We start from the raw sequence: 15,427 nt of genomic DNA on the forward strand, positions 1-15,427 counted from the left end.
ATAGAATCCCCTATAACCTCTACTTGTCTTTTTGCTCCCCCCCCTCTTGAATGGCCTTCTGCACCATGGTGCCTTGGTCAGTTGGCTCATCCTGTCCAGAGCCCTTTTCCTCATCCGTATAGGGAGCAAGAATCTCATACCTGTTGGACAAGGTCAAGGGCTGAGGCTCCTCCACTCCTGAACTCAGGTTCCCCCTACCTGCCTCACTTACAGTCACACTCTGATGAGCCTGATCACTAGCTGAATGTGAATTACTTAATCTCCCAGGTGTGACTGCCTTCTGAAACAAAGTGTCCAGGTAACTCTCTCCCTCCCGGATGTGCCGCAGCGTTTGAGGCTCAGATTCCAGATCATCACTGGAATCCAGATCAACCACTGGTACTAACAGAAGTTACACAAACTCCAACTATACCAGGGTTGATGTTCCCATGAATGCCCCCCCCCCCCCCCCACCACCACACACACTTCATCTAACATGCTCAGCATCTCTTTCTATTCCTTTAATCCAAATGTTTACTTAACCTCCTTTAAATGTAGCTTTAGTACTCACCTCACCCAAATTCCAGTCTGCAGAGAGACGTTTCTCCCTAATTTCCTCGTAGAGGTGCATGTGTTTTGATGTCAGGTGAAGATTTCATAGAATCCCTACACTGTGGAAGCAGGTCTTCAGCCCAACAAGTCCACATCGACCCTTCAAAGAGTTACCCCCCCCAGACCCATTCCGCTACATTAATCCTGATTAATGCGCCTAAGCAACCTCTTCACTGAGGGACTGACAGCCTGCAAACTGAAACAAAGACTTGGCACAACCGATTTATAATGCAAATACTTTATTATCAATGAGTGACTCATTTTGTTGTTTTACGGGTAAGTTAGCTTTTTGTCTGGGTACTAAAAGTACGGCAGCACTATACACCAAAACTAGGCTTTGTCCCCATTTTTGCTGTATAATTTAATCTGATGTTGAATGAGTATATATAAACCAAAGTGCATTTTCCTGTTGTGTTCTGTATTCATACACATTGCACCATACATAAATAATTACAATGTAAAAATGACTCCATATTTACAAGTACAATATATATTTCATATAATATATAAAACTTTATATTAAATCTAGGTAGATGATATTTGGAATAGTCTTGTTTTTTTTCTGATATAGGATTTCATTCCTGGAGGGTGACTGTTATCTGCTGCTATTCAGCATTATTTCCAGCCAACATGGGCAAGACGTGATGAACTGTCTCGAATAGCAAGGTCCCCAACCTTTCGCAAAGCTGATACGAACACTGTTAGGATCATATGGCCCGTCTGCATAATCTGTATCTGTGGCTTGCTGCAGCAGGCAAGACTTCTCATAGTCAAAAACCTTTATTGAGTATCCTGGCATCACCTTCCGAACAATCAAAGTCCGAGAATTGGGAATGTCCAGCGTCGGGGAATTGACGAAGATTGGATGCTCACTTCGGTTGTACGCCCACACCCCATCCGGCTCTCTGCTCAGTAAGATCCCATAGCCAATTTTGCTTCGAGTCCTTTTGACGGTCTCGCTCCTGTTGTGCAGGGCTAACTGTCCGAGGCAGAAGCCGTTCCCATGAGGTAGGTCGTAGAAGATACTGACAGACTGTTCATAAACAGTGTACAGGCGGCCAACTCTGGTCCGATGTTCCCAGTACGCCACGATACACCAATGGCACTGCTTCATTGTGTCGGGTGACAGGCTGGCATCTGCAAGGGTGAAGAGAAACCAAACATTAGGGCAATCTAAACTCATTTCAACACCCCATGCAAGGCTTAACATCAAAGTACCCAGCTACATTACTTCTCAAGGAAGCAGCCACCCTTTCTACATTAGCCAACAGCCCTCCCACACACAGACACAATTCTAGTACTCTTACGAGACTTTCAGGTTGATGGGTGGATGGGCATCATTTCAATTGAATGGAGAGGAATGTTCCAACAGTCCAATAAAAATTCTGACTGTACAAACCCGGCTTACATTATTAATGTACTGGTGGGTATGGGACAGCTGACCGTAATAGTTAGAGCTGAAAGCATTGGTGGAGGCTGGTTTAATCGAGACATTCAAGAAGGTTGAAATATCCATGAGGGTTGAAATACCCAAGCCTCCAGAGAACACCAGCAGATTGGCAAGAGGAAAAGAAGCGCTTTTAATGGGGCATTGCAGACACAATGGGCTGAATGGCCTTCTACTGCATTGTATTATGTCTATGATTGCAGAGAAATTGGTGTCTTATGCAACATTAAAGTGTGTTTAAGATCAAATGTTCCCAAAGGCCACTAGGATCCACATCCACGTTAAACAAACCTGCTCACACCACTATTGTCTCCTTGATGATGGTTGTGGTTATGGAATAAAGTGAACAGAAAAACTACCTAACTTACTGTAGATCAGGGACTATAATGTCACCTAAGACACAGTGGACAGATGTTTCGTCGCTGATGCTGTGATTAATGATTTCACTGCAGAGACCTGAATACTGAAATCTGGGCTTACATCCCCCAGCACACCACTGAGGGAGTGCAGCATGGTCAGATGTGCCATTTTTGCAAATGAGATGTTAAACTAAAGTCCTGTTTATTATGAAGTGATGTAAAGGATCCTGTGTCACAATTTCAAAGAAGGGCAGATGAGTTCTTTCATGTAGGAGCAAATTACTGCAGATACTGGAAGCTGTACTGAAAACCAAAAATTGCTGCAGGTCACAGCGGGTCAGGCAGCAGCCATGGAGAGCGACAAAGCTAACATTGTGTGTCTAGATGACTCTTCACCAGAACGGACATGAAGTGTGGAGAGGCCAGCGTTTATGCAATATTGGGGAGGGGATGGAGTGCTGGGGGAGACAGGGTTTTGACAGAGCAGATCCTTTCATGTATCCTGCTCAAAATTTATCGCTCAAAGCAACGCTACAAAAACATTATTTGGGGACGACCACACTGTTGTTTCTGACAGATTAGCTACAAAGGCAACTATATATTTAACGCTACTGAACTGGGTGGAAAGTGCCTTGGGACATCCTGAAAAGGTGTTACATAAACATAAGCCTTTCTTCTCCTTTAGTTCATTGTAACATGCAGTTGGAGCTGTGGAATAATATTAAAGAATACCGGAAAATACTTTGTTTCTCTCATGTCTGTCAGTCTGGGTTGAAATAATATTGGAGTCTCTGACACTTGTCACAGTCACCGATTATTAAACTAAAACACTCATTTCACATCAACTTTCTGTTGACACGATTTTTGGTCACAATCTTATGCCAACATTTGAACTGCCCAGATAAACATTTAACATCAAAATCCCCAAAATGGAAATATTTGTCTGTAAAGTTGCAGGTTGTACCCACAGGGAGCAAAATTCTCACAATCTTCTTTTACAATCATCACTGGACTCAGGCAATCTACCCATTTCATCCAAATGCTCTTTGTAATTCTCAATTTGTATCTCAGTTGAATAATACTTTGCCATTGTCATATTTGGTGAAATTGCTGACCCCAAAGAACCAACCCTGTCACAATGTGACTGTCAACGTTTGTAGATTTGGGGGCTCTCAAACGATTCATGAAATAAACGATGTAAATCATTTGTTGATAGCTTAAGATATTGTCAACCGTCGTGTCTAACACTTGGTACAGTTGAATGACCAACTCTCAGTCTAGGTGGATATCAGGAGACTCTAGTCTTCCCAAGACAAACATACACATTAAAAGGTTAAACAAGGGAACCCAGATGCTGGTTTGATCAAATGTGCTGCTAAGTTCAATTTTTACAGACTTCCATTTATACCCTGTCCCCAAATTCCATTAAGGTGGAGACAGCAAGTCTCCTTAAGTCCATTGTAGCAGTTTTGGTACATTAAATGTCTTGCTATGTTATTTCAGGAGCTAGGTCAACATGAATCAAATTGCTAAGGGGGAGCAGGTGGTCAACGTAGCCCAGTCTAGATGAAACAGCTGGAATTTTATGATATGGACACCATTACCAAATCCTAGGTTTCCGTTACAGATTTATTTAATGCCTTGCATTTAAATGCTGCTGTTGTGGTGGGACCTGAACTCATGTTTATTTAGACCAAATATCTCAATGACTAGTCTGATAGTAAAACCATGTTGTCACCCTGTATAAAATACTGCAGCCTTGAGACTGACTGGGCCTTGCCTCCTGGCTCAGTGGTCAGGGCTGAGAGACACAACTCAACAGTAACTTTGCCTGGGAAATCTTGGCACATGGGAACAACCTAGCTCTCAACGCCAGCAAAACCAAGGAACTCATTATTGACTTTTGGCGGGATGTTACTCATGCCCTGCTACACATTAACAGCACAGAAGTGGAACAAGTGGAGAGTGTCAAGCTCCTGGGAGTGGTCATCAAGCTTTCTTGGACTCTTCATGTGGATGCACTAGTTACAAATGCCCTTGCCAACTTTTATAGGTGCACCATCGAGAGCATTCTGTCTGGATGTATCACTACCTGGTATGGCAACTGTACCATTCAAGATTGGAGATGGTTACAGAGAGTGATGAACTCGGCCCAGACAATCACAAAGGCCAACCTCCCATCTATAGATTCCATCTACCAAGCCCACTGCTAGCATTCTCAAAGATCCATCCAGGGAGATTTAAACAATCCTTGGATAAGCACATGGATGATGATGGGATAGTATAGGGGGAACAAGCTGAGAACAGTTCACAGATCAGCGCAACCTCGAGGGCCAAAGGGCCTGTTCTGCGCTGTATTGTTCTATGTTCTGTCCCACCCAAGCAATGTTTTTCTACAACCTCTACTATCGGGGAGAAGGTACAGAAGCCTGTACACACGCACCAGCTGGTTTTGAAACAGTTTCTACCCTACTGTTGTTAGAATACTGAATGGACTCTCAAACTCTTAGCATTCGGCTGTACTTGTGTTTTTGTTTTTGCTGCTGTTTACCTATTATTTACCTATCTATGCTACTTAACTCTGATCTGCCTGTATTGCTCGCAAGACAAAGCTTTTCACTGTACCTCGGTACACATGACAATAAATTCAATTCAATCCAATTCAATGATACCCGCTCTCTCTCGGGTATCCACAGTGTGCCGTCTGATTACAGTGGAGGACAGTTCACCATCTCAATGGTAGGATTCACCCACCTGCCTGATGTCAGTTTAAATCACGTAAATCCCTAATTAACCTAATCCATTGCATCAAACTTCACTATAGAAAAGCAAATGTTCAGAATTATATCCAACATTTCTTACGCAGTCTCAAAGTTTACACAATGTTCCTGCAGATATACACGAGTTTGTCATTTATCTCAATTAAGTACCAAGTAATTCACAGCTTTCTCTATGTAGTTGTAGTACCAGGGACAGGTCTCGGTGAAGGCAATTAGACTGATCAGTTAACAATACATTCCAGTACATCCCATGTTAAAGTTTGTCAGTTAAGTCTGGCTTTTCCTGTATTGCTTTTACTTATCAGGCCTCATGACAACACTGGAGTCACTCTTGCTTATTAATATTATTCTTGACTGAAGCTCAATTGTCAGTGAATCCAGAACTTCTGACCATTTGTTGCATAAAATGTACTGCAACGACAGTTAAACACATGCCAGAACACAAGCTTTCCAACTGCAATCTCTTCCACTCAATATCGTTATCACTATTTAGACCCGTTCAGACTCGCCAAGGAGAGGGAAGTTTGAAGTATGGATTACTATAGATCAGGATAAGAAGATAAGAACGAGGAGCAGGAGTGGGCCATCCGGCCCTTCGACCCTGCTCCGCTACTCAATAAGATTACGGCTGATCTTTTCGCGGACTCAGCTCCACTTTATTTTGCAAAATAAAAGTCTACCTTAGCTTTAAGAGTGATCACTGAAGTAGCATCAACTACTTCCCTGGGCAAGGAATTCCATGAATTAACAACCCTCTGGGTGAAGAAGTTCCTTCTCAGTTCAGTTTGAAACCTGCTCCCTCTAATCTTGAGGCCATGCCCTCTTGTCCTAGCTTCACCTGCCAGTGGAAACATTCTCTCTATTTCTATTTTATTTATTCCATTCATAATGTTTCTATAAGATCCCCCCTCATTCTTCTGAATTCCAATGAATATAATCTCAATCTACTCAGCCTCTCCTCGTTAACTAACCCCCTCAACTCCAGCATCAACCTAGTGAACCTCCTCTGCACCCCCTCCAGTGCCAGTACATCGTTTCTTTTGACATGAGGCCATTCAGCCCACTATGCCACAGCAGAAGCAGTGAATATACATGATTTCCCCATGTCAGCCATATTCCGTTGTAGTCAAGCACACCCAGGCACGTACATGTTTTTTATTCATTCACGGGATAAGGGTTTCTCTGGCCACAGCAGCATTTATTGCCCATCCCTAATGGCCCAGAGGACAGCTAAATGTCTGGAATCACATGTAGGCCAGGTAAGGATGGCAGTTCCCTTCCCTAAAGGGCATCAGGGAATCAGATGGGCTTTTCCCCAACAGTTGGCAATGGATTCATTGTCATCATTAAATTCTTTATTCCAGATATATATTGAATTCAAATTCCTCCACCTGCCATGGCAGGATTCAAACCCAGGTTCCCAGAATGTTAGCTGGGAGTCTAGATTAACAATTCAGTGACAATACCGCTAGGCCATTGCCTCCACATCATCAAGTATATGTTATCAGTTCCTTTACACTGTCAGACTCATTGGGTGGGTGCTGGAAGAACTAGAAGCCGAAGAGCACTCCCTTTACAACATTTAAATACTGCATCCTCCACTTCCTCAGACTGAAGTTGGTAGTTTTGTTAGTCAGGATAGAATCTGTTATGGAAATGGAGCAAAAGGACGGAATTAGGAATCACGATCATCATGACTTCAATGAACAGCCCAATCTTACTTCTGAATGTCAGCTTTCCATTGCCTGAAACATCCATTTGTTACCAAATGTGAATTGGTGAAGACTGGGTTAACAAGAACATGTGACTCATCTCTTCCAATCAGTTCAGGACATTATCTGATGTAAAGAACTGGAATGAACTGGAGGGTCAGGTTTTCGATTTGGAGAGTGACAAATTCAAAACGAATCAGCAAACCCTGAGGGTTCCCTCGCAAAGACAAAGAAAATCTTCCACTGGCATTTAAAGATGAGATTTTGTAATTTCATCTGGAATTTCAGACACAACCTAATCATTAACTTTACAATTCAAGTTATTACCAGGTCCCAGAAGAAGAAAAAGGACAAGAGTTAGGTTCCTGAGAACTGTTCCAGAGTTGGGAAATGTCAGTGAAGGTGATAAACTGGAGAAGCTGAGACTGTTTTCGTTGGAGAAGGGAAGGCCAGGAGGAGATTTGATATACGCTTTCAAAACCATGAGGGCCCTGCACAGCTTAGATATGGAGAAACTGTTCCCACTTGTTATAAAGATCTGGAATGGGAACAGCATAGATTTCAAATGATTCACAAAGGCAGCAAATGAGATATGAGATCTTTTCTCCCCCCAGTCAGTGAGTAGCCAGGGTTTGGAATGTGTTGCTTGGATGTATGATGGAGAAGGGTCAATTAAGGCACTCAAGAGGATATTAAATAATTGTTTCAGTAGAAATAACTTGCAAGGGAAGTGTAGGAGAAGGCAGGAGATGACTCCAAGTGCTAATGTGCATTGAGGGAAGCTGGCACAGACATAATACTGTGACAATTCTACTCTGACAATTCTACCCCAGCTAGGTTAACGTACATTATGATCAGGTCTTAACCCATCTTTCGGAAACATCACAAGGAATTATATTAGTGCTCAGCACTTAGATGTGGAGCTAAATCCCAGATGTCCATTTTGTGCACGATATCACAAACAGGGTCAGCAGAAATTGGCTGCGAGCCGAATGGTGCCCAAGGTATAAGTGCACTCTCTCCCAATGGCACACCTCATCATCCACTGGGAGAGGCCTGTTGCGTTAACTGGGGTCGTCTCTGTGCTGCACCAGTGCATCAGAAGGGGCTATCACAGGCTTTCATCCACAGCTCCCTGAGCTAACAGGCTAGTGCATCAAGCCCACCATTAAACCTGCTGCTAAATAGACAATACACAAGTCCCTGAGCCCTAACCAGCCACTTAAGGACAGAGGATCAAACACGTGTGTTTGTGGAGCATGCAACCGGATTTTCTTGGGACTATACGGGTTAAAATTTCACAGAACATCATGGGGTAAGATATTAAGGACAGATTCGTAACGTTTCAACCAAGGCTAGATTCTGGAGAAGCTGTGTGCATGCCAGACCCATTAAGCACAGTACAAACATGTAATTAATGAGAGTTAAACAGTTCCATGCAATTTTTTCCATATACAACACACCCACAAGTGATTAAATAGCAGACTAAGTAAGTACACTAAGGAAGGCCATATCCGTTTGCTTTAACCTTTTATTTTAAAGAAAAACTCCTATTGGTCACACCACGCACTCCTTTCTAACCCAACACTTACACAATTAAAAGGGAAGAATTATTTCCAGCGGTCTCTAGCTGGGCACTGGGCCCAGCTCTTCAAGCTTAGCCCAGGGGTGTGTTCTAAGCCAGCGTGTCTCTCGGCTCCCACTGACAACTTATCAGCAGATGAAGCCCTCTTAACCTCTTCTCCCTCACACCATCAGATGCGATCAACTCACTCACATAACAATCCCATTATTTTCCTTCAGTAAGCGCAGTACCAGTGACAGGTGTTCCCAAACCTCCCCAATAGCACTCCCACTGCTTCAAATTATCTCTGAACCCAGACGCTTGCTCTTAAACCTTCTCTCCAAATATCAGCCCCTGTGAAAAATAATTCCCTTCCCTCACTTGGTATACACTCTCCAGCTGCTTGTATCAAACCTTTTTTCTCCAGCTCTCCCTTCCCCACTATCATCCTTTCTCCCTCACTATCATCTGACAAAACACTCGACACTGCCTTTCCTCTCCCTTGCCCAGGACCCTTCCCATCATCCTTCGGGATGAGTGTACTGTTGGCCTCTCCCCCCAGCCCTCGCCCCCCGCGGCTTTGGGGCACTGCTGCTTTTTGTGGGTGGGTGCACTGAAATTTGGAGATATACTTTGTTAAAATACTCAACACAAAAGCAAGCCTTTCCTCTGTCCCCACTTTGCAACTGCTTCCAGGTTTGACTGACAGATGACACTCAAAAGAGAGTAGAATTTGCTCTCAGCAGTGTTAACTAGTTAACCAGAGCTTCCTATACCTGGTAAACCAACTTGGTGGAAAAGTAACCCTTTTACTGTTCCATTTTTGTTTCCCTTTGAACTGTTCTTTCTGGTATTTATGGGGTGGGGATGGAGGAGACGTCCAGTCAAATACATTCCCCCATCCCCACGCCCCAGTGATCTGTTTCAGTGAGAGCTTAGTTGATGCTCCCATTAAGACATCTACAGGCCAGGGGCTATGTTTGTGGTGGTGGACCTGAACTTCACTGTGATCTCACTTAACATTGGCACCCTGGAGGACAGTCACAAACTAGAAAGCACAGATTTAAACACAACTGGCAGACAAACTAGAAGGGCAAACACTTTCTTCTCCACCGGGAGCGGAGAGAAGCTGGTCTGAAGGGACAGTGGGAGCAGATTCAGTAAGAAACAGATAACCACTCAGATAGGGAAATTTTACACGACCATGGACTGACTGGACAAATTCCTCAAAGATCTAGCACAAGCATGAGAGGCCAAAGGGCCTCCTTCCGTTTTGCTTCATTTGTTGGTTTTGCAGACCCACCCTAGTTCTGAGGAGTGAAGGTCCCAGAAGTTAACTTCAGCTATCTCCCCGGTTGGGAATTCAAACCAGAACTCTCCTGTCAGAACGGCCCCATTCCTCACTCACCCTCTTATCAGAGGTTGGATTCCCTAACAGCTATGTCGCTGCTGATTGATGAGGACTCAAGGTTCCGTGCTCAAGTTCTTTTATCAACAGTGTGTAAGAGTTTCCAAGCTTAGCCTCCTGGTTTCAATCTGGTTAAGCCTCTACAGCCTATTATGAACTGACTGGCGGTTTCTGAATTCTTTGTTTAGTGGATCACAAGACAAATCCAACGGCTCCCCCCAGCAAGACTGGGGATGGTTAGTAACCACCAATCAGATTGGTTATGTCAGTTAAGGAGGTGGAACTAAAGCCAATCAAAAAACAATTCAACAGAGAGATACCAAGGCCTGAAGATGCCTGAACCAAAAGGCTTCCATTGCCAAGGTTAGCTTTGACAATCCTCAGCCCCACCCTCCAGCCAATCAAAATCAGATGGAGGGCAGGGGTGAAAATTGTTAAAGAGACTTGCATATGGCACCTTTCGTGATGCCTGGGTATCTCAAACGGCCTTACAAGCCAGCCAATCCATGCACAGCAAAATCCCACAAACAGCACTGTTGCCATGAAGAACGCTCCAGTTTGAAGACGACAGGAACAGATTAAAATAAATAAATATCAACCATCCTCTGGTTTGTTCCTTGGGTTAATGCTTTAATCAGAGTCAAACTAGCCAATTTAAAGTTAAACACAGTTTGGCAGTCATCATCTAACCAGTCCATACTTCATGGCATTCCCAAGTCCACCTAAGAAGTCTATGCTGATATGGACTGATGAGGGCAGGAGGTATGAAGTCCACATGCTGTGTAAACACTGACATGGGCCAGAAGACATGTTCCTGCACTGCAAACACATGGCAATATTAATAACAAAATGCAGTTTATACCTAATGTTATTTTTAAGGAGAAACATTTGGCCATGGGGGGACATACAGGGTGAGTTTATCAAATGATGTGATGCACTGCATCCATTTGCCCACTCGCTCAACTTGTCTAAATCACTTCAACACCTCCTGGCACGAGATCTCAAACCAAAATCCCACTTCTCTCCTCTGATGGAGGCAAAAAGATCCAAGGACGCTGTTCGGAAGAACAGCAGGAGACTTCAACATCACAGAAAGTGATTCTCTGATCATTCTCACATTGCTGTCTGTGAAAGCTATCCAGCCACACTGTAGGAAATTTGAGGAGAATAAGCACAGAGGACTTAAGATCAACCTCATTATTGCCAGTCTGATCCAGGATGGTTTAGACAGGATTCCTCCGTCCTGTTCTCTTTTGCTAGTAGGATGCATTCTCGTACTGTTAAATTAATTCCTGGAATAGATTCTACTTGGCAGCTTTGAAAAACTTTATTCTGCAGCAAGGCTTGAATCCACAAAGCCTCTTCTGGAGTACTGTGTCCAGTTCTGGTCGCCTTGCTGTAGGAAGGATATTATTAAATTGGAGAGGGTTCAGAAAAGATTTACCACAATGCTACCAGGAATGGACGGTTCAAGATCAAAAAGTAGACTGGGACATTATTCATTGGAGTGTAGGAGGTTAAGGAGTGACCTCAAAGGTTTATAAAATCATGAGGGGCATTGATAAGGTGAATAGCAAGAGCCTTTTCCCTAGGGCATGGAAGTTCAAAACTAAGGGGGCATATTTTTAAGATGAGAGGAGAAAGTTTTGAAAAGGACATGAAGGATAATTTGCTTCTTACAAGAGGGTTTGTGTGGAATGAACTGCCAGATGAAGTGGTGGATGCAAGTGCAGTTACAACATTTAAATGGCATTTGGATAAGTTCATGAATAGGAGAGGTTTGGGGGGAAATAGGCCAAGTGCGGGCAGGTGGGACTAGTTTAGTTTGGGAACTTGGTCTGCATGGACTGGTTGGACCAAAGAGTCTGTTTCTGTGCTGTTGACTCTAAACTGTCCCGAAATGTCTATTTTCCTGCTCCTCGGATGCTGCCTGACCTGCTGTGCTTTTCCAGCACCAGACTTTTCAACTGCTAACGTCTCCAGCAAAGACCGGTTTGGAGCACAAACAGTGTCAGGGGAATTCAGTCTCAGGGGAGGTCACACCTTCATGAATTGAAGGTTTTGGAATGGGGAATTTTGCTCCCTTCTACTTTCTCCTCCTCTAGCCAGTCTTAGAGGGAAAAAGATCGCTTTGCAGCTAAAGACATGTCAGTTCATTGGCAACCTGTGGCCTTACAGTAAATAGCGGCCAATGGCAGGAGCAGGGTCAGAGATCATTCACCCAGAAGCCTGCTCCATCTGGTCTCCTGTTAATGTTCAGCCCCGAGCTGTATGGACTGGAGGCAGTGGCATTTCATCAGGAACAGGACGATGTAAATGTGAACAGTCATCACTTTACAGCGTGCTGGCTACAAACCAGTGAAGTGAAACCATGCAATGATCATGGCTTTTAATGCAGGGCTAAATTTGGAGGACAGGACAAGTCTACATATCCTTGGGTATAGGGAGTTGGGGGATGTTCTAATCAAGGTGCTGAAGATAATTAAAGAAGCTGATTGCTTCTCTCTATTTACCAAGCATCACAAATCCTGCCATCTAGAATGTCAAGGGCAGCAGAAACATAGGGACACCACCCCTTGTAAGTTCCCCTCCAAGCCACTCACCATCCTGACTTGGATATTTATCACCGCTCCTTCAGTGTCATTGGGTCAAAGTTCAGGAACTTCATCCCCAAGGGCATTGTGGGTCAACCCACACTGTAGCGGTTCAAGGTAGCAGCTCACCCCAACCTTCTCATGTCCGATGAACGAGTACTGCCCTACTTCTCCTGGTGGTGGGGAATGGGTAGGAGGGAATGTCCAGAGAGGGCAGCCCCTTAAAATCAGAGCTGGGCTGTGCCCACATGTACTTTTTGTAACACAAAAGGAGAACAGTCATCTGGAAACAGTCTCCCTCCAAGAAGCTGCTGAGGTTGGGGGGGGGGGGGGGGGGGGGGTCAAGTGGAGCATGTTGTTTCAAACTGTGCGAGGATATTCCAAGTTGCTGGACCAAGCTGAACACAGGAAATTAAACTACAGAACAGCCATGAATTAACTGAATGCTGGTATGGGCTGGAGGGGCTGAATGGCCTAATCCTATTCTCAGGACTGCTGAGCACTGAAGGAGTTAAAATGTGCGTGCCAACAATCCGGAAAGTTTCAGATAGGGACTCGAACCTGGCAGTGAGTCAATGATTAAACATCGGGAGATAAGGGAATTGGATGCGTTAAACTAGCATGGGTTCAGAAAGGTACAAATCCATCAAAGAAAGATTACGCGGTTACAGGCGAGAACCTAAGTGAGTGGGAAAAGGCACATTAGAGAAAAGAGTGACAGAAAGAATGTGGGGAGAGAGAGAGAGAGAGAAAAGAAGAATGGGAAAAAGCAGAAAAACCAAGGGAGAGAGAGAGCGTGCAATGAGTGAGAGGTAATAAAAGGATTATGTGTTAAGGAAACTATTAGCCAGTGGAAGGAGGAGGCCAGCTCTGTAGTGTTGTTTGCTGTGCCCATACTGAACTCATGTTGTGATTCTTGCAAAATGCTTTGCTGAAATGAAATCGTTTCATTTTCTTTTCCATCTTTCCAAGCATACACTCAAACAAAGTCTCGAGATTCAAGCGGCAGAACCCAACGAGATGCAAGTTTTCTCAGCCAGGCCCCTAATACACGAGGCCAGTTCTGTCTCATCTACAGCCAACTCCGAGCTTTGCCTGCAGCTATTAGGTGAAGCCATTAAGGAGACAGCGGGAGGTCTGAAAGGCTTTGAATGTTGAACAACACTTTGCCACATAAAATGGGAAGAAAATGCAACATTTGAACTCAAAACCTACACTGTGCCATTAAATGTTTTGACAGTAAAGTGCTTGCAATGGCAAAAAGAAGAGTTTAATCTCGTGGTACACTCTTCTCCTCCCCCACGAGTGGAATGGTAAAAGCCCAAAAGCTTTGAACAACTATTATTACAGGGATAACCAGAAATTATAACAGCAACATTCAGCCTGGCGACACAGCTATCTCTCCCATCAACAGCCAACTTATCAGCCAGACATATACACTGAAACACTGCCCTTGTTTATATATGAGGCTGTTTCAAGCAGTCCCCATTTCCCCTCTGCAAGAGCTGTGCTTGCTGGCAGACAGACCAACATGACTGAGCAAACATACAACATGGCCCTCAATAAGAAAATATTAAACATGTACTCCAAAATAATTATTTTTAAAAACTATCAAAGAATGAGGGAAGAAAGATTCAAAAGAGTTGGGTGGGCCTGCTTTAAAAAAAATACAAAGAGAGCGAGTGTTTAATGCAAAGTTCCCAGGAATTTCTTTTGCTGTTTTAACCCCTTTGGACTTTGAAAAAAGGAAGAAATTACATTTAGGTAGCACCTGTCATGTCATCAGAATGTGTCAATTTGCTTGACAGCCAATAGTGTGTTTTTGTTCTAAAAGAAAGGCGCACTGTTGTGATGTAGGAATTGTGCATCCAATGTGTACACAGAAACTCCACACAAACAGCAACATGAAACTGCTTTGTGGTCATGTTGTTTAGAGAATGCATTTTGGTCAGAGCAATGATGGGCTGCAGGAAAGGCCAGAATGGTATGGACAAGATGGGCCAAAAGGACTTTTGCCCTGCTATAAAATCTCTTTGCCTCTGTAATTTGGAGGACAGTGGATATTTTGGGAGATGGAGGGGCTGGGGGTAGGTGACAGAGAAAAGGTGGAGTGTGATGTGTCTCCTTTCCAGATTGTAGAACAGGGGTACAACTGAAGAACTCCTGTGCCATGGGACATGAAGTTGGACAGCAAAGAAACAATCACAATCATCGTTCAGTCTCAGAACCACAGGCTGTCCCATTGGAATTCGACACAATTTTGTAATGTCAGAAAAAGGGCTGCCAAATTGGGCACAAGAAGTTCCAAATTTTGTTTTTGTGATGAGATTAGGAGATCTCCCTTCTTTTACCTTTGAACCATGGGATCTTTACATTCAATTAAGAGCTCATAAGACACAGGAGCACAAGTAGGCCATTCAGCCCATTGAGTCTGCTCTGCCATTCAACAAGATCATGGCTGATCTGATCATCTTCAACTTCACCTGACCCCCTTACTGATGCAAGATCTGTCTCTCAGCCTTGAATGTACTTGAACCACAGCCCCAGCAACGCTCTGCTGTAAAGAGATCCACAGATACACTACTGCCTGAGAGCAAACAATACCTCCTCCTCTGACTTAAACGTGCAACCCCATATTCTGAGGACACCATCTGGTCCTAGACTCTCCCACTTTGGGAAATAACCTTTTGTATCTACCCTGTCAAGCCCCCCAAAGAATCACAAACGTGTCAATAAGATTGCCTCTCATTCTTCTAAATAACGAGTACAGGACCGATCTACTCAATCTCTCCTCATAAGACTATCCCTTCATACCTTGGATCAGCCTAGAGAACCTTCTCTGAATTGCCTCCAAGGTCAAATATAATTTCCTTTGTCAAAGGGGTCCAAAGCTGTTCAGTATTCCAGCTGGGCTGTGACCAGTGCCTTGCTTCATTTTAGCAAAACCTCCCTACCTTTACTGTCCATTCCCT

General features: G+C 43.9%; 1 protein-coding gene across 1 annotated transcript in view; it reads right to left on the reverse strand.

Moving 5' to 3' along the window:
- Positions 1 to 813: 813 nt before the first annotated feature.
- Positions 814 to 15,427, reverse strand: part of smad6b (SMAD family member 6b) — a 58,835-nt gene continuing 44,221 nt past the window's right edge. The window contains exon 4 of the mRNA XM_072565285.1: positions 814 to 1,728. Within this exon, the coding sequence (XP_072421386.1) occupies positions 1,187 to 1,728 (542 nt within the window). The 3' untranslated portion in view covers positions 814 to 1,186. The remainder of the gene's footprint in view (positions 1,729 to 15,427) is intronic.

Source organism: Chiloscyllium punctatum, chromosome 48 (assembly GCF_047496795.1).
Source record: "Chiloscyllium punctatum isolate Juve2018m chromosome 48, sChiPun1.3, whole genome shotgun sequence".
NCBI classification, from domain to species: domain Eukaryota; kingdom Metazoa; phylum Chordata; class Chondrichthyes; order Orectolobiformes; family Hemiscylliidae; genus Chiloscyllium; species Chiloscyllium punctatum.